The 19,926-nt window shown below is 37.4% G+C and overlaps 1 protein-coding gene across 1 annotated transcript in view; it reads left to right on the forward strand.

Moving 5' to 3' along the window:
• The window catches only part of IFIH1 (interferon induced with helicase C domain 1), a 112,136-nt gene that overhangs the window by 3,755 nt on the left and 88,455 nt on the right, over window positions 1-19,926 (forward strand). Inside the window, exons 2-3 of the mRNA XM_021004885.2 lie at window positions 4,845-5,735; window positions 14,151-14,322. Coding sequence (XP_020860544.1) covers window positions 5,280-5,735; window positions 14,151-14,322 — 628 coding nt within the window. The 5' untranslated portion in view covers window positions 4,845-5,279. The remainder of the gene's footprint in view (window positions 1-4,844; window positions 5,736-14,150; window positions 14,323-19,926) is intronic.

Raw genomic sequence — 19,926 nt, forward strand, 5'->3', positions numbered from 1 at the left:
CCCATACTTCCTCTTGGTGTTGATAGGGGCCTGTCCCAAACCAATTAGAAAATAAAATTAATAAAACTAAAATAAGCAATTAATAATAATAGGGAAAAATAATAAGGAAAGACCAAGTTTCTCTTCTCAAAAGAAAAGCACTCAGGTGAACCTCAAAGATGTATCTGTATAATCATACATGCTTAGTGAGTCTTTCTTAAGTTATTCTAATTCCTGTCATAAGAGAACTAACAGTCCAAGTCTTCTCCAAAAATAAAACTCCTGTCTATGAGATGTACTAACTTGTTCCTTGCTAAGACAAATAATCTAGCTCTAAAAATAAAATAAAATATGATGAGCTTCCAAAATGTATAGGACTCTTCCTAAAATGGATTTGTTACTTGAGATGGATTGGAAGTTGACCCCTTACCCTCAGGTGAAAAATCAATTTCCCTGATGGATCCCTGCAACACCTATGGCAACAATTTATTCAATGGATCCCTGGAGTTCATAAGATAATCCAAAATGTAGACCCAGATGGATTGTCCTCACTTATCCCATGATAGGGCAAGATAAGTTACCTAAAAGAGAAAGAAAAAAAAAATTAAAGCTTAGATGAGTCCGTGTATGTGGGGAGATTGAGTGCTTGAAGTTAACTGAATTTAATTCCTCAGATTCAAAATGAGTACCTAAGATATAACCCATAGCCCAGGCTCCTCAGATCCTCTGGGCTCACACATGGTGTTTGCGGGGGGGGGGGGGGTGTTAATCCTGGTGGCTGATCCAGGACAATAATTTTCTATTTTGGGCTTATTGCTTCCACCTAGAGTTACTTTAGAAACATTCTCTTAAATAAAAGTATAGCTTTTATCTAGTTTTCCCTAAATATAGATAAACAGTATTCCCAAGTCCTATATAAACTGTCAATAAACAGCCTACATTTCACCCCACAGAAGCTGCAAACAATGCAGAGGACACACAGGAGCCCAGAAACAAATAGAGAAAATACATAATTCACTCAAACGTGTCCATAGACATCCCATAGAAGGTAGTCTCATTTGGGAGATGCTTGAATGAGTAACCCTTTTTCTTTGCCCTGTATTGTCTGAATCATTGTAAATGTGGACACTGGTACCTTATACTGCACTTGTAGCCTCAGTGTCCATGTGGGCCTTTATTTTTCCAAAAGGCAATGTTATCTGGGAAAATTACCTCTAGAAGACTAAGTTTCTCTTGAACTTGGGAGCTCTTGAACTTGAGCTTAGCCTTGAGGCAACCAAGAGTTAATTGGATTCTGCCCAAGAAGTCTCCCTTCTCTGGCTAGGAGGCAAGGTCACAGGTGTTTTGTTACATAAGAAGATCTTAACCACACCCCCAGCTCCTCCACTTAGGTCATTGGGGTTTATGAGAATTGTCCATCAACTTTGCTCTTGGGCTGAGAGGTCCATCATATCAATCTTATGTGGTGGTGTAGGAACTTAATCACCCTAGGGACTGTAATCTCTTGGAATGCAAAAATCCTTTATCAAGTTTCTGGTCTACAGCCTGTATTTAGAAAGTTGTAGACAAGCATAAGTGGTTCCCAAGTTCCCCTACTCTAGGCAGCCTTTACCAATTCCAGAGGCGAGGCAACTGGGTGAAATGACATGCTCCCTCTCCTTACCACCCTAAATAGAATACAGGCCTGATCTGCTGTGAACCTCTCTGTCTTCTAACAGGGAAGAGGTCAAAAGACAAAAATAGAAGTAAAAAGAAAAATACTTGGTCTCTCAGTTCATTTTTGTAGATCACAAGCAGAAGCAACTTTTCTAGTAAGATTTTGGTCCCTTGTTTTTACACGAGCCAATCATCTCCAGTGACTAGAAGCCAATCAGAAGTTGTCTTTGTCTTATTTAAAAAAAAAAAAGGTCAATGCTTTTTCTTTGGGGAGGTAGTTTCTTGACCCCAAAACAAAGGCTCCTGACCAGAATACTCATTAAATTGACTTAAATTGACCTCTGATAATCCTCCTTTGAAAATCTCCTCAAAAAAAAAGAAAGAAAGAAAATCTCCTCTAACACATAATACAGAAAATAACAAGTACTGCTAAATAGCATAAGTTAAATGCCAGAGTAGTACAAATAATGAATGCTACAGAAGTTCAAAGAGGAGGACAATCACTGATCTCAAGAAGGTCAATGGAAGAGTCTCTGAAGAGGAAACACAATTTGACCTGGGCCTTGAAGAACAGGTAGGACTTGAAAAAATAGATATAGGAAGGTATTTTAGAAATTCAATTCCATTCAACCATCTGATGTGAGCAAATATACCAAGAAATAACCATGTGCCTGGTGTACTAAAGGAGAAAAAAATGAATTGACCCATGGAGTTAGTGGTGAACAGTACTGACAAATAAGATTGCAGAGGTGGAGGACAGATTATGGTGAGCCTTGAATGTCAGGCTAAGGATCTGGAAATTTGTCAGTGGACTGTCACTGAAATTTTTTGAATGACTTATAGGTAATGATGTGCTTTAAACATTTTTATTGGAACGGTGTATAAGATTGATGGGATTGGGGATAGACTTGCAAGCAGGGGAGATGTCTACTCCATAGAGGAGTCTTTACCTGAGATGTTATTCCAGATGGTAGGGAACATATTCTATTTATATGTAAAAGAAACCTGGGGAAACTGAGTTCCACACCCTCCTCCCTTCCCCTCCTTAGGCTATATATAACAAAATAATAGGAGCATACTTTAATCTAAAGTTTTACCAATCTCTCTTTACCTGTTCATCCTGAAACATGTCTTAAACTGAAATGTTTTAAAAATCACTTTTATTGAAAACTAGTTTCTAAAGAGAAAGGCCTGATCAATCAAGGAAGGACTCCTGCTTGAAGTAATTACAGCAATGATTTATGAGAAGGAAGAAGTTTTTTATTAAGTCAGTTAAAAGAAGTATCTCTTGAGTTCACCAGCTACTGACCATCTGCCACCCATGAGCATCTAAGGCCAGACGTGGGAAACTTGCAGCCTCAAGGCCACGTGTGGCCTTCTAGATCCTTGGGTGTGGCCTTTTGACTGAGTCCAAGTTTTACCCAACAAATCCTTTTATTAAGGGGATTTGTTCTGTGAAGTTTAGATTCATTCAAAGGGCTGCACTTGAGGAACTAGAGGGCCACATGTGGCCTTGAGGCTGCTGGTTCCCCACTGCTGAAAGCCCAAGAACCCCAGGAATGGCAGCATCCCCAGATCACCAGTCTTGTTTCCAGTTCATTCCATCATTCCAAGAATTTCTTTTCCCTCCCCCACCCCAGGACATATAGCAACTGCTTCTGTGGGTGCTTCAGCCACAGCTACTGAAGGCCAAGAAAGGAAAATTATTGCTTCTCAAGTCTTTAACACTGTTAAATTGTTCAGCATCACAAACTGATATGAGTTAACCAATGAAAATGACATTGAATATGATGTATTACCATATGCTTTGCTATTACAACCTAAGGACCCAAGACTTTTCTATCTGACTTGCAATTGAAACCTTATATCTATGGATTCTTCCTCATTAAAATGTGAGCTCCTTGAGAGCTAGAACTGTCTTAAATTTCTATTTGTGTCCTTAGTCCTAACTCAGTGCTTTGCATATAGTAAGTTTTTAATAAATGGCATTCATTCATTCATTCATTCACCTTTAGAAGCAGTGGTTAAAGAGGGATTGAAAGTTGTTATATCATTTGGATTTGATAAATCTGAGTGTTACCTAAATTCTGAACCTTTGTTTAATCTTGACTGTAAAATTTTGTCCTTGTTTCTGAAAACTATAAAATGTATGAAGAGCTTGCCTGTGGAGGGAGAGTTTCAATTAATATGGGTAAATTTGCCATTTGTCTCCCTCTCCAAGAAGCAATGTGTGTGTGTGCACGTGTGTATGTGTGTGTGTGTGTGTGTGTGTGTATGTATATACATATATATGTACACATACCCACATACATACATACATGCATGTACATATATACTTATATAAATATATGTGAGTGTGTATATACATATATGGCTAGCTTTAAGGTTTGCAAAGTACTTTATATATGTTACTTCATTTGATCCTCATGACAACCTTTGTGAGATAGGCATTATTTTTATCCTTATTTCTATGAATAAGGAAACTGAAACTCAGAGAAGTAGAAGTTCCTGAAGTCACAAAGCTAGTAAGTGCCTGAGGCTGGATTTGAACTCAGGTCTTCCTGACCCAAGTCCAATATTCTATCTATTGTACCACCATATACATTAATAAAATGTCTCTGACAGACGAAGTCTAAAACAAAAGTACTAAATTTTTTCTTACACACACACACACACACACACACACACACACACACACACACACAGAGGAATTCCTTCACCTAACTCTGATGACTACAGCCTGGTCTTTATAAAATTTGACTCAACTGCCAGAAAATTTTCCTTACAACTATCCTGAATCTATCACTGCATCTGTTGGGAACAGAACAGTTGATTATATACGTCTTTCACAAACTTGAAGCCTTTTCTCAGTTTCCTCTAGAGCAAGCAATTGAAGTTAATTCATCTTTTTTTATGTGTTTTCCCCAAAAGCTTAAACTAAATTTGGAAGAGCCCCTTGAGATCATTTAGTCCAACTCCTGCATCTTACAGAGGAGAAAATTAATGTCTAAGTAATCAGTCAGTCCCTGGGGTGGCAAATTTGGGAATGCACTAGGCACTTCATGGACACTTATTTGCCTTTCATGCAATGCAGAGCTTCTTCTTTGTTTATTCACAAAAGGCCTAGTTTATTTTCCTTTGAATATGTATGTTTGTATGTATGCACCCTTCCCCCAACAAACAGCCTGGCTCCACCACTTTCTCTGTAGAGACGGAAACCCCGGAGACCAGGAATCGAAACAGAAACTGTCCCAGTTCAAACTTTAAACACTGACTTCCTCTCTGGGAACCAGTCGGAAGTTTGGCAACTGAAGCAGCAGAAACTCGGACCCTTGAAGCAGAACGCAGAGAGGGGACAGGATAGTGTCACTGTACGGAGCACCGCCACAGGTGGCAACTACCGGGTCCGATTCCGCGGAGTAGCCTGGTAGAGCTGTGTAGTTAGTTGTCTTTCAGTCTGCGCGGAGTCCTTGGAGGGCAAGGCAGAGGGCACTGAGGTCCCAGCAGGCAAGCAGAGCTGGGCGCACTTTAAACCCTACGATCAACTTCGAAGCAGAAAGAACGAAGTTCTAAGGACACCAAGGAACGCGCAGAGGTGAGAACGCTGAGTGACTGCATCTCCAGGGCCTGTCTACCTGTGAAAAATGTCAAGTGAATATTCCCGGGAGGAGAAGATTTTCCTTAATCTGATCCGGTGCTTGAGTCCGAGGCTGACACAATATATCCAAGTGGAACCAGTGCTGGACTACCTGACTTTCCTGGGGAGAGTTGAGAAAGAACGTATTCAGCACACCGCTGCTACTAAGGGAAACACGATAGCCGCAAGGTTACTGTTGAGCACATTAGAGAAAGGGACCTGGGGACCTGGCTGGACTCAAGTGTTTCTCACAGGGCTTAGGAAAGGGGGCTGCACTTTAGCTGCTCGATACATGAGCCCAGACCTCGCTGACTTGCCTTCTCCATCGTTAGAGACCTGTTATGATCAGTGTGCCCAGCTGCTGGACATTTTGCAACCCACCCTGGTCGACAAGCTTCAAGCTACTGATGTTGTGGACAAATGCTTGGAAAAGGCTCTGCTAACGAAGGAAGATAGGAATCGGGTAGGTGCCTCTTCAGATAGAGTCCTTTTCCCCCTTTGGGTGTGCAGTTGTTACAAATGGAAATTCCTGTGTGTACTTGTGTGTGTGCACATGTGTGTATTCTATTCCAAGCATTCTTTGGGGTACATTTGACCAAATTATTCTTTGATAGCTCGCCTGGGAGGGTGAAAAGAGAAGTTTGAGGATTAGAGGACCTGGGTTCAAATTCTGTCCATCTCTATGATCTTGGACAAATGTGAAATAGATGGGGCTCAGCAACAGATTTAATAATAGTAATAGCTAGTAGATGGAAGAAATGGGAGGTGAAAGATTTAAGATGAAAGAGGCTTGATACTTATGATACAGGTGTTCCAGAGGGCATAGTGGAAGGGTTGGGTGGTGTTCGGTTGAAACTGGGGTAGAAGGATTGACTGGAATAGGAATGAAGAAAGGATGGGAGTGGAGAATGAGGTTTAGATGAAGATAGGAGTTGAGTGACCTTAGTTGTAGCTCCAAACCTTTTGGGAAAAAAAGTGCAATAAGAGTGAAATCCTATTAAATCTATACATAAAGATCTAGAATCTTGATCTATGAACTGTTTTCATATAATTGGTTTCCTTTGTAATCATATGTATTTTATTTGTTCATTTAAAAGCATTATTCCAAGAAAGGGGGCTGTAGATTGCATCAAACTGCCAAAGGCATCCATGTCTCACACACACACACATAAAAACTAAGAACCTTTACTCTTGGTAGATATTTTGTTAGCCCAAGGAGTCAGATGTGTTCCTCAGACCCCATAACATAACTTTTTTGCTTGTTTCTTGGGAAACTACCCCAAGAGCATAATGTCAGAATAAATAATGAACAAGAACCTTTAAAAAAAATTAGTCATGAGTCAAAATCTTGTTCTGAATTCACGTTAAGCAATGTGTTCTATGACCAAAGTCAGAGGTCATGTCTTGAAGGTCTCACCAGTTCAGCAATTTTTAAGAGCAAATTAATTTTTTAGACCATCACTGCCATTGAGTTCCAGGGAATGCATTAATCGTTGTTAACAGTCAATTCGGTTTGGTCATTTTATGATTCATATTCAATCAACTTTTTATAGTCTTGGCAAAGATTGAAGCCGAGATATAGATTTAATGGCCCAGTTTAACTGAATTATTTAATTCTACTCCTCTGTAATCTTCATGTTGTTTTGTGTATTGAGAACCAGAAAGATCACATTACAGTAGTCCAGCTGGATATGACAAATGTGTACATCACTGTGGCAGAATCTTATTTTGGAAGAAAGTACGCAGCCTTCAAGCCAGCTGGAGATGGAAGATGGCATTTCCAGCCACGGTAGCTGTTAGGGAGTCCAGAAGCAACAGAGTCCAGTAACACCACAAAGTTGTTTATATTTGCTGGGTATACTCTTCCAATTGCCAGTGAAGTGGCACTTCTCATTATTTACTCTAAATACTTCTGCCTATCAGCATCACTTTTGTCTTGCCTGGGTTGAATTTCTGCCAGTGAGATTTCATCCAAGATCTGATTCCTGGCAAGCCCTAGGACAGCTGGGAATAACGCAAGGGGACTGACACAAAGGCGCTATGGAGTTAGGTGGCATTTGGGTATAGATGGCACTCAAGGCCAGAGCAACTCCCAACCCATAACCTCACCCAAATAAAGATTTCCAAAGAGGGGGACCATAACTAATGGAGAGCTGTATCTTTCAGGCTCTCTGAGGAAGATAAGTTTGCATGTGAGCCTTTGGAATATTTCTGAGACAAACAACTTTGCCCATTATAATGTATTTTTAGTTCTACTAAAGGATATGGTTGACATTGTCAGGGGTAGTATACATCTAAAAGACTACATATTAGCCCGTGGAAGTACCAGTGAATTTTAAATTTCTTACTAGAGGCAGGCTTTTTAGGCCATGTATCTTTTTTTTTCCATATATCTTTTTTAAAAGATTAACATGCAGATACTTTTCAACTGGCTTAAAATCTAGATAAAACACTTGTGTTGAATTTTGAGTCTTTACAGATTATATGTATCTTTCTGAATGATTCATGAAGAAAGACATCGTTCTGGCTTAAAAAGATAATAATGGATAAACTGTTGAACTAATTTGCCAGCATGCCTTACTTATGCATGTAAAATCCCCAATTTACTTTGTGGTGAAAAGTACATGATTTTTTGATATCTTAAGTTAAAATGTACTGTTTCCACAGAAGTCCTATTTCAGGGTCTCATTGTGGTATAAAGGTAACCCTGGGGTTTTGAGATTTCTGCTGGCAAAATTCAACTCAGATAAATTCCACCATGTGGCAAAGGAGGCTGTGAATACATTCACAATGACAGATTGAATCTACTTTTGGAGGGCCATCTTAGCTACACATGGAGAGGCTGATCACTAGTAAGCTGGTTATTAGATGATCAATGCCTTAGCCATAGTGATCTATGGGGAAATAAGTGTTCCCCAGGCCTATTAGCCCTCATTCTGCTTCTTCAATGACAGTGGTATGATGGTGCTAAGAAATCACAGTTTTTACACTATCTAGAAGCATGAATTTAATTATTGGTAACTTAAATGTCAGATCCTTTTCTAGTAACAAATGAGTTGACAGTGAGCTGCTATGGAAAGACAATTGGGCTTAGATTGAGGAGATCTAAGCCCTGAGCCTAGGTTTTCTACTACTCATGTTGGACAACTCATGAACTTTTCTTGCTAAAATTGGTTTTCTCATCTATAAAATAAAGGATATTGATATCCAAGGTCCATTCCAGCTCTAAATCTATAATCCTACCAGTACTGAAATTCTCATTAAAATTAAACCAGGAGACATAAAAAAGTAGTAGCCAAATGGAAGGATGGGTTACAGATTCTTCTTGCAGAGTTTAATAAAGAGGTGGTGGAATGTGTCCAAAGGCAACAAGAAACATAACTTTATGGGATACTTGGTCATCTAGTATTGCCATACTATTGAGCACCTTTGCAAAAAGACCAACGTGAAAACTAATTGTAGCTCATATGCCAACACCTTTTACAGAGTATGGAAAAGAGAGAAAGCAGCCCACAGAGAACTCTATAAATACCTCCAAATTAAATTAACTTTAATACTCCATGACTTCAAAGCAAAGGTGGGCATGAAAAAATGTGTTTGGAAATATGGCTCAAAATTAATACATGGAAGTGGCCAAAAGCATGTAGACTACAGAAGCATCACACCTATATATAGAAAATACCTTCTTGAACAGGAGTATAGGAAGTCAAGCACTGATATGATGACCATAGTTGAATCTGATTATGTTTTAATACAGAGGAAATGATAGCTTACTGATGTGGGAGTCATTTCCAGATCAGCTATCTGTATATAATCAGATCATTGACTTGCTAAAAAAAAAAGTGCAACATTTAAAAAAGATTAGAAGAAAAATATAGATGTTATGGCGTTTAATTAAAACAGCTCCATTCAGACAAATTTTAAAAAGTTATTTACATCCGCAGACAAAAATGGATGAGGGATAAAGCAACAGACATTGATACAGATATTCAATTTCTAAGGAAGTTTAGCTGATGTAAATCAGTTGCTAGAATAAGAAGTCTAGAGTAGCCCAGAAACTGCCTTAAACAGTTAGTTCTGGCCTACTCCTAAAATGGACTGTATGATGAGACTGTGTCTTAGTTAGCCAAGTCTGTGGAATCCTCTGACAAAAGGCTGGCCATTTTAAATTAAAGGATAAAGGCATGTGACATTTAAAATGTTTGAAACATTGTTTCTGGGTAATTAGTAATTTTATTAATAATGCTAGCATTTTATCAATAAAAAGGTCAGTGATACTCTCGAATGCCAAAGACCTCTCATGGAACCCACTCAACCCTTAAATGCCCTTGGAAAGGTGGGTGTTCCTGAGGGTGATGGTGGGCTCTGATTGGTTAAAAAGTAATAAAACAGACAGTTAAGTGGCACGTTGGATAGAGCACCGGCCCTGGAGTCGGGAGGACCTTAGTTCAAATCCCTTTTCAGACCTGATACTTACTAGCTGTGTGACCCTACGCAAGTCACTTAACCGCAATTGCCTTGCCCAAGTTAAAAAAAAAAAGTAATGAGAGAATACATTTTATAATGAGGTAGGCTTATTCCAGTGAGGGTCTTGAGGTATATCACACTGAGCACCCATATCTTGGTTGGGATTTGTCAATTTCCAGTTTGACAAAAGGGAGAATCTACATTTTCCCAGACCTGTTTGAGTAAACACAGTAAGCAGGAATCCACCCATCCACTTAAACTTAGAATTTCTTTACTGTCTTTGATTAGCTCTTACCCTGGTTAAATCTTTGCCCAAGATTTCCCACACTCGTTGATTTCTGGATGAGGAAGTAGAAAAGGGGGAAAACCTTGGTCCTAATTCAATAATTAATTATTGAATACAAGAGAGAAATAACATTTCTCTTAGCATCCTTCTACTGAAGATGAAGGAGAAATTGAGGAGCTCAAGGAAATGTTACTAAGCACAGAGACATGATAGCTGAGAGCAGTGCCAGTTTAGAATGTCATCTCATCTTTATAATCTGATGGAATAGAAGAGCAAAATATAAGCAGCATTACATCATGAAACAATGAAATGCACTGGATAGAAGAAGCAAGTTACAGTAGAAAGACTACTGGCTCTGGAGTCAGAGGACCTGAGTTCAAATTATGCCTCCTACACTGATGATCTATATCTATAAATAACTTGGGCCTCACTTTCCTTATTGATAAAAAGAGACTACTAGATGGCTTCTGAGTTCCCTTCTTGATCTAGTTTTATGACACTCTGAGCCTTTAAATATTCCAACTTCATAGGAAGTTTGGCAAAGTACCTAATTAATCTCTACCCATTAAAGGATGAAACAGGAAGGACAACAAAGAAACAAAAACTGTTAAAAGATATGTAAAAGTTTCTATAACAGTTTTCTCCCTCAGTGACCACAGGGCCACTACATTTGTTCACAGTCCCCATCCCCAATGTGCTACATGAGGAAATAGAGATGGCACAAAGAAAACCCATATAGAAGAGGACAAGACCAAGTGTGCACAAAAAAGATCCTGGCTGGAGGGGATATGATTTTAAGATCGTCAAGGGATCAGTTCCCAAGCTAGACAAAGGAAGTGAGGAGGGAATTTAATTTAATTTAATTTAACTTTATATGCCAACTTTTACTTTTACTCATTGCTTTTAAGTGGCCAAAATTTCACCCCCAAAATCTAGATTTATAGTAGAAAGTTCAGTTTGACCTTACCAAAGTTCTTACTAATTAACACTAGAAATTTTTCATATGGTTTCTTTTTTTGTAATAAGTTCTTTTTTATTATTTTATTTTCCCCCCAATTATATGTAAAAAAAAAATTAACATTCAGTTTTAGAACTTTGAGTTACAAATTCTCTTCCTTTCTTTAACCCCATACCCTTCATTGAGAAGGCAAGCAATTCAATATAGGTTACACATGTGTAGTCATTCAAAATACGTCTCCATATTAGTCATGTTGTGAAAGAAAACATAGACCAAAAAAAAAAGCCTTAAGAAAAATAAAGAAAGTTTAAAAAAAAGTATGCTTCATTCTGTATTTAGACACCATCAGTTCTTTTTTGGGGGATGGGTAGCATTTTCATCATAAGTCCTTCAGAGTTGTCTTGGATCATTGCACTGCTGAGAATAGCTAAGTGATTAACAGCTGATCATCTTACAATATTGCTGTTACTTTGTACACAGTACATTTCACTTGCATCAGCTTCTGTAAGTCTTTCCAGGTTTTTCTGAGAGCATCCTGCTCATCATTTCTTTTAGCACAATAATATTCCATCGCAATCACATACCACAATTTGTTCAGCCATTCCCCAATTGCTGGACATCCTGAGGAGGGAATTTTAAAAACAATCACAGATTAAGTTATTACTACTGAAAAAAGCAATCCAGATAGTAATAATCATAAGCTCAACCTTAGGAGAATAATCTGTTGTGTCAAAATGGCCAACATAGAGGCAAGGGAAGCTGTGCCCGATTGAATCCATGCTATAACCTTGTTGATCTCTTTCCCAACTGTGGCTAAATAAACTTCCTTAAGTTTTCCCTTAACTTTGATCCTGCTGAATACTAAAGCTTTATAGCTAATTGGCATTTGCTATGCCTCCTTTATAGAACCCTTACTCCAAAACCTCAACATGGTATGCAAGTGATGTTGGATTCATGTTAGCATGGTACATTAGTATAAGGCCTCAGATATCAGCTTTGTATAGACCCTAAGAAGGACTGAGTGCTCATTGTTTGAGGACCAACCTAGCTAATTATAGAAAAACTCATCATCAAAAGGTTGGCCACCATATGAAAGCTGGTTATTGTTTTGTTTTGGTTTGTTTTTTAGTGTTCCCGCCAACTCATAAAACCAGCATTGACAATTTTCATCCTTTTTGTTTTTCCCTCCATTTGCTAGTAGTGAGGCAAAACCAGTTATTTAAATTTGCATTTATCTTACAAGTAGTGGTTAGAAGTATTCTTTCCTATGGTTGTTGGTACCTTACTAGACATTTCTTCTTTGGAAAACTGCCTGCTTATATCCTTTGACAATTTTTCAAATTTTTTTGTTTGTTTTTGTTTGCTTTTTTAACTAGGGTATCTTCAGATTTCAATTACTTTTCAGGAGTTTAGTGGCAACTTATATATACATATGTGTATGCATATTTATTTCAAATATATATACATATATGCATGAAAATTAGATTTCTTTAGGCTCTTTTCAATAGATAATTAGGTAAAACTATTGCTTCCCAAGGATTTGATAAGTTTGCCAACACCCAAAGTGGAGGATTTATTTACCAGAATATTGATTAGGCTGCCCAAGTTATATAAATGGGATGAAGAGTTTCATATGAATATTAAAACAAAACAAAATCTTTAAGGAATAATAGTATTTTGAGGCTCAGTCTGCATGGATTCAGGGAAGACAAAAGAATCACAAATATGATTGCTTTTTAAAATCAAATTAGCAGATTAAAAGTAGAATGAAAAGTAGTAGGCTAGACTTGTAATAAGATATTCATTATAATTATTCATTCTTGTTAGAGAAATACTTTCTGATTTGCTTGTGTATGAGCTCTATCAGAGGGATTGAAAAGTGATTAAAGGCCAGTATAAATGAAAGATGGGAATGTCTTGGGTTAAGAGAAGGTGTACAGTCTGGTCATATTGAACATCTTTATCAATTATCTCTTAAATCAGAAGATAGTAGTACATGTGATATAAATACAAGGGAACAAGAAATTTACAGAGGGAACTTCAGGGAGTTAGTAATATAGAAAAGAGATTTTAAAAGCATCAAGCTATAAAATGATAAATAATAGGAAAAACAAGTCATCTTTTATGTATTGTTTAAGAGAATAGTTTAAGCTTGTAGGCAATGTAGCAGATAGAGGGCTGTTCTTGGAGTCAGGAAGATCTGACTTCTGTCTCAGATACTTAAAAACTGCCTCACCCTGGGCAAGTTATATAACCTCTCTCAGCCTCATCTGTTTCCTCATTTGTGAAATGGGAATAATAACACCTACCACTCAGGGTTGTTGTCAGGACAAAATAAGATAGCATGTGTAAAGCACTGTATAAAGCTAGCAATGATTATCATATTTATTAAAATAAAAAAACCCTTTAAATGAGTATCAAAGAGCTTGATTAAATGGTATAATAGCCTTTCCTTCACCCCTAGCCCCAGATAACTGTAAGATTTAAAAAATTTGAGTGGCAGTGGAGGAAAGGTTAAAGGTTGCCTATTACTATTGTGTTTTTACTGCCCTCTTTGGGGTGCAGCATGATGTATTGGAAAGCATGCTAGGTTTGGAGAGGAGAGATCTGAGTTCAAAGCCTGGCTCTGCCACTTATTAACTGCCTGGACTTGGACAACTGAGCCTCAGTTAAGTTAACTGTAAATTGAGGGAATTGAACTAGATGTCCTCAGAGATTCCTTTTGTTTCTAAATCTTTGGTCATATTACAGTAAATGGATTGCAGAAATTATGCACTTTATGTGTATCTAATAATTTGTATTATAAAATTTTAATATTCTTAACTTTAAGCAAACTATTAACTAAGGAAATATGCATATGTTATTTTAAGAAAAATGAGTGAAGAGATGATTTCACTCATTTATTATACTTACTTATTATTATACTTATTCAATCATTTGTTTATTTAAAAAGGGAGAGTGTTACTCCATAAAGTTTGGAAACCATTGCTTTTGGTGGTAAGAGCTGTCTCTTTGCCAGGTAGCAACATTCTAGTTTCTTTGTCCTAATCTGAGTCTTTATTTATATTTGTGACTAATTACAAACTTTTTTCTGATAATTACTAACATCATTTTGGATTTGTTAAGAAGTTTTAGATTCTTTAATTCTTTTCTTCTCTTTGAACTAGGTTGTTCATCTTGATGAAAATTATGGAAATGAACGTGCTGTCAGGGAACTGCTGAGCAGAATAGTGCAAAAAGAAGATTGGTTTTCTAAATTTCTGAGTATTCTTCATGAAGCTACCTATGTTCAACTTGCTGAAGACCTCACAGGCATTAACTGCTTGAAAGACAATGAAGGTTATTTCTTTTTTTTATTTAGATGTCAAATGAAAACAAATTTTGATACCTTACCAAAGCGTTGAACATTTAATGAAATTTCTGTTTACATAATGCCAAACATCTAAACTATTAGAATAGTGTCTTTGAGGGCTGGAAGAATTTTAGATATCGCCACTTAACCTCCCTAGGTTTCAGCTTCATCTTCTTTTTTTCTTTTTTTTTTGGCTAGACAGTGGGTTTAAGTGACTTGCCCAGGGTCACACAGCTGGTAATGTCAAGTATCTGAGGTCAAATTTGAACTCAGATCCTCTTGACTCCAGGGCCAGTGCTCTATCCACGGTGCCACTTAGCTGCCCCCAGCTTTATCTTTTAAATGAAGGAATTGGACTAGATAACCTCTGGGCAAGATATTGTAGGGAAGGATATTGTTGACAAGTGATCATTAACAAAACCAAAATATAATATAATACAATATGAAATATTATAAATGTATATGTAGAATAGAATAATATATTGTAAAATACAATATAAATATAATATAATACAATATAAAATATTTTATTTATTTTCAAAAAAAGATTTGCCTTACAGGAGGAAAAGTAGATGATAGTCCGAGTAAAAAGATAAGTTAATTTGGAAATAACTCCTACATTAAAGGTTTCTGCATGACATCTCTACATAGAGAGAAGGACTTCCAGAGCAGGTGTTGTGAGTGAAACCTTTGTCACACATACATTTTACATGAATGCCTCAGTATTATTATGGTCTAAGTTTAAGTCTACTCCTCCCATGGATGCTTTGTGTATTTATGGGAAGGAGAGAACCAGGTTTTAAGAGAATGTTTTCTATTAACTGGCTTTAGCATGTTATTATGTTATCTGAGCATAGTAGTTAGCTGCCCTCTGGGCATGCAAATGGACAATTTGAGCAGAAATTGGGGAATGCTGCTGTTTTCTCCAACTCTTCCCCCTCCCTCCTTCTTTCCCTCACTCTTTCTTCCGCCTTCCCTCCTCTTCCCCTTCATCTCTCTTCTCCCTGCTCGTTTTTTACAGAACAATAGTAGTCCCCAAATTGATGGAGATCACCTTAATTTCCAATTCTTTGCAACAAAATATTCTTGTACAAATGCATCCTTTCCCTTTTTCTTTGCTATGTGGTATAACTGAGTCAAAGGCTTTGCACATTTTAATAGCTCTTAGGGCATGGTTCCAAACAACTTTCCAGAATGACTAGACAAATTCACTACTGCACCAACAATGCACTGATGTACCTGTTTTCCTACAGCCCCTCAAGCATTTGTCAGTTTCCCTTTTTTTGACAACTTTGCCTATCTGGTAGGTGTAAGACAGAACTTTAGAGTTGCTTTAATTTTTATTTCTCTAATCATTATTGATTTAGAGCATTTTTATATATATCTATGAATTTCTTCCTCTGAAAAATGTGTTTTCATATCCTTTGACCATTTATCACTTGGGGAGTGATTCTTAGTCTTATAAATTTGGAATCAATTTCCTATATTAGAGGCATTAGATTATTTGAAGAGAGAAATAACAGTAAGAATGAGGGTGATCAGGAAAGACTGAGGTTACACATGGTTTAATATTAAAGCTGGGGATTCTGAGAATGAAGGGGATTTGAGACATTTAAGGCCTGGGAAGATGGCCCCTACAAGTGTCCTAGCCTATGCAGGAAAATGGAGGCAGAAAGGACTAGTTTGATTAGAAAACAGAGTGTGTAAAGGGGAATAACATGAAATAAGCTTTCAAAAGTAGGTTGGAACAAGATTACAAAGGGTATATTAAACTGAAGAGTTTGCATTTTATCCTAGAAGCTGTCAGCAGGCAATCACAACATCACGAGGCTTATGTGAAAACCGGATTTATTACAAGAGAAATGAACATGCATGTGGAACCCAAAGAGTTCACAGTCCTTAGAGAAGTCTGCATATTTATGACAGTAAAGGAGGAAGAGAAAACAGGAAGGGGTATGTCATGGGAGGGAACAGGTACAGTAAAGCCTGGAAAAGGCCAAAACCACTCTTGTCAGAGAGGAACAGGCAAACTGCTTGGGGACTGCTAGACTGAAGATAAGGGGAGAGTCTGCTTATCTGCAAAAGACCCCACATGTATAAGCATTTTCCTTGTCTAACACAGACTGGCTGGTACCTACCTTCCCTCCCAAGGACACACAGGGAATCTAGCTAGGAGTGTAAAGAACAAATTATGTCAGCGGCAGAGGAGGGGCTCTGTCCTTGACTCATTCAGGGCCTCCTGCATGCTCTGGTCCAGTGTTTCTGGAAAATATGGCAACTCATAAAGACGAGTTCAGGGGATCCTTTAACAGCCCTTAACAAAGCAATAGGGAATCTGATATTTCTTGATCAGAAGAGTGAGATAGTCAGATTTATGGCTTAGGAAGTTTATTTTGACAGCTATGTGGAGGATGGATTTAAGAGGGGAGAGACAAGGCAATGATAGCAGATAAGAGGTTGTTGTAATAGTCCAGGTAAGAGTTATTGAGGGCCTGATCTCAGATTTGAGCCATGTAAGTAGAGAGAATGAGACAGGCACTAACTATATTGTTGAGCTGGAATGAACAAATCTTGGCAACATTTTAAATATTGAGGATGAGGAAGATGGAAGAGAAGAAAATCACCTGAGGTTGAAAACTGGACTAATTAGAGGAATGGTAGTATTTTCCACAGAAATAAGGAAATTTGAAGGACATGTTGAGTTTAAGATGCTTAAGGGACATCAGGGACTTAGTGAGGTAGAATTCCAGCTAAGGAAAAGAATTAGGACTGGACATATAGATATGGGAGTTAAATGCATAGAAATGATAACTGAAACGATGAGAACTGATGAAATAACCCAGTGAGGGTAAAGAGAAAAGAAGAGAGTCAGGACAGAGCTGTATGGGTCCATCCTAGTTTAAGGGGCAGGATATGAGTGATAAAACAACAAAGGAGATTGAGAAGGAGCAGACAGACAGCAATGAAGAGAGCTAGGAAAGTGTGACAGCATGAAAATTCAGGAAAAAGAGTCATCATGAGGAGGGGGTTGTTAATTAATAATGTCAACTTATAGGTCAAGAAGGATGCAGACTGAGGAAAGGTTTTGATTTTGTTTTGCCTATTTATCATTAGTAACTAGACTGAGAAATTTCATTTGAGTAGGGAGGCAAGAGTTACGGCAGACAGTTGAGAAATCAATGGGAAATTGACAACAATATGTATTGCAGTTCTTTCTTCTGTGGCAAAAAATACCTGGAAACTAAAGGAGTAGCCGTCAATTGAGGGAAAGGCTAAACAAATTGTTGTATATGAATGTAATGGAATACTATGATGTAAGAAATGAAGAAAGAGATGGTTTCAGAGAAACCTGGGAAGATTTGTATGAATTTAATATAGAGTGAAGTGAGCAGAAGAATTTATACTATCTGTCAACATTATAAATAACAAATGATTTTGAAAGACTGAAAAAAATCTGATCAATTTAATTATCAATTATGATTTCAGAGGATCAACAGAAAGGTGATGACAGATGAGTCAAATTTGACAAAAGTCAAATGAGACACATTTTAGCTCATTGCCAATATAGGACATTTATTTTGCTTAACTATGCTTATTTGTTATAAGAATTTTCTTTCTTTCATTCTCTTTTTTTTGAGGAGTATAGGTGGCAGGGAGAGGAAAAATGTTTAATAACAAAAAATAAGTGAGTTAGAGGTGATAAAGGAGAGGTAGAAATAAGAGTTACCTTTCCTTAGAATTTGACTAAGGGAAAAAAGAAATGGGATGATAGCTTGAGGGGATGGCAGAGTAAAGTGAAAGATGCTATTACTACTTTAAAAAAAGATGATTGTGAGGCCATTTATAACTACTCACCCACATTCCTATTTCTTCATTTCTGGAAAACCTTGATAGAATGACCTACACATTTAAGTGTGTAGGCAAGCTTTAATAAATGTGTAAGGCAGGCTTTAATAAATGATATTCTACAGTAGTTCTTCACAATTCTTCACAAGCAGCAATTCTTCACAAGTTCACAATTGACTTGAAGATTCAGAATGTATAAGATAGCAGTTTCTTTAAAATCGATTTTTAAAAAGCAGCGGTAGCCAAGGCATAGTGGATAGAGAGCCAGTCTCAGATTTTGGAAGACCTAAGCTTACGACCCATTTCTAAGACATATCAGTTGTGTAACTAGGCAAGTCACATAACTTCTTAATGCTCTAGGGGTAGGCACATCTCTAAGACTATAAATTTAAGAAAAAATGTACTGACTTGCATCTTGAGTGAATTTTCTCTTCCAAGAATTCCCTTTATGAATGAAAACACTGATCCACTCTCTACCCCTTGAAAAAAAGTTTACTTGGTAAGGAAAATATGACCTTAAAGGCTTTCTTCTGAAAAGGAGTATCTATTATTGTCCCATATATATATGTCCCAAGTATATGTTATTATAAGTTCCTTTGAAAGATGATGTCACAGAGATAACTTTACTCAATAATACTCTGATTGTCAATATCTAATTAGACATACAACTAGGAGTCATATCTGCTTATCGGAAGTGTTCTCCAATGTTATGGAGGATCTTTGGCTGAGTCAAAATGGAAGAGGGAGTTCCCACAGATGCCTGAATTTTTCCTGGTATACCTGTTTGCAGGTAACACTCTGATGATTGCATCAAGCCCAAGAACCTTAGACAGACTCCTTACTGAGAGTCACTACCACTCAAAAGAGTTTGATTAATGAGTCATGCTGAAGACCTCAATGGATGAAGAATGTCTGTTGTCTGCTCTAGCCTTACTTTCCTCCTTTCTTAATCTTGACTGTAGTTAATCAGTTCAATATTACACTATCATTTTATTTATCAGTTCAATATTACACTTCCCTTAACTCTCTAACCCCCCACCCTGGATTATACCCACCTCTGCCATTTACATTTCTCATAGGCTGCTGAATGAAAATTATAATCAATGCTGAGTGAAGTCATGCAACCATGCAGACTGGGTCCACTACAAGTATTTCTAATCTCAACTTTGCCATCACTACTTAAAGGCAATGCTTTACTCTTCCTTAATTGATTCTTTATTTCACAACCCATGCTATTCCAGACCTTCTCTTCTCTCTTATAACTTCCCAAATCTCTATTCCCTCTGCCTTATAAGCAGAATTCACCTCATACTTTATTGAGAAAAGAGAGGTCGTTCATTTTTTCCCCTCTGTCCTGTGTATCAAAATCTCTTGATATCATCCCGAATTCTGACCTCCTTTACTCCAGTCTCAGATGATGAAATGGCAGCCAATCTCTCCACTTGTATCATTGATCCCATTGCTTCCTTTCTTCTCTGATAGATTGAAAGTATTCTTGATAAATTAGATGGGAACAAGCAGGCTTCTGTAGATAATTCACTATAACAGATTATACCTTCTTGGTTATACAATTAACTGGAAGGTTTAGAGAAAAAGAAACAGCCTAATGTATTTATTGGTTGTCCATTGCCCCCCAAAAAAGTTTGAGTTGGTAGTCAGCCTTAGTCTCAACCGCTCTTAGCCTCAGCCTCAGTCAAAAGTCAGCCTTAATACTCTTCTTCAACAACAAGATGTTTCACATATTC

The sequence above is a fragment of the Phascolarctos cinereus genome, unplaced genomic scaffold (assembly GCF_003287225.1).
Source record: "Phascolarctos cinereus isolate Bilbo 61053 unplaced genomic scaffold, phaCin_HiC Scaffold_726;HRSCAF=1367, whole genome shotgun sequence".
Taxonomy (NCBI): Eukaryota; Metazoa; Chordata; class Mammalia; order Diprotodontia; family Phascolarctidae; genus Phascolarctos; species Phascolarctos cinereus.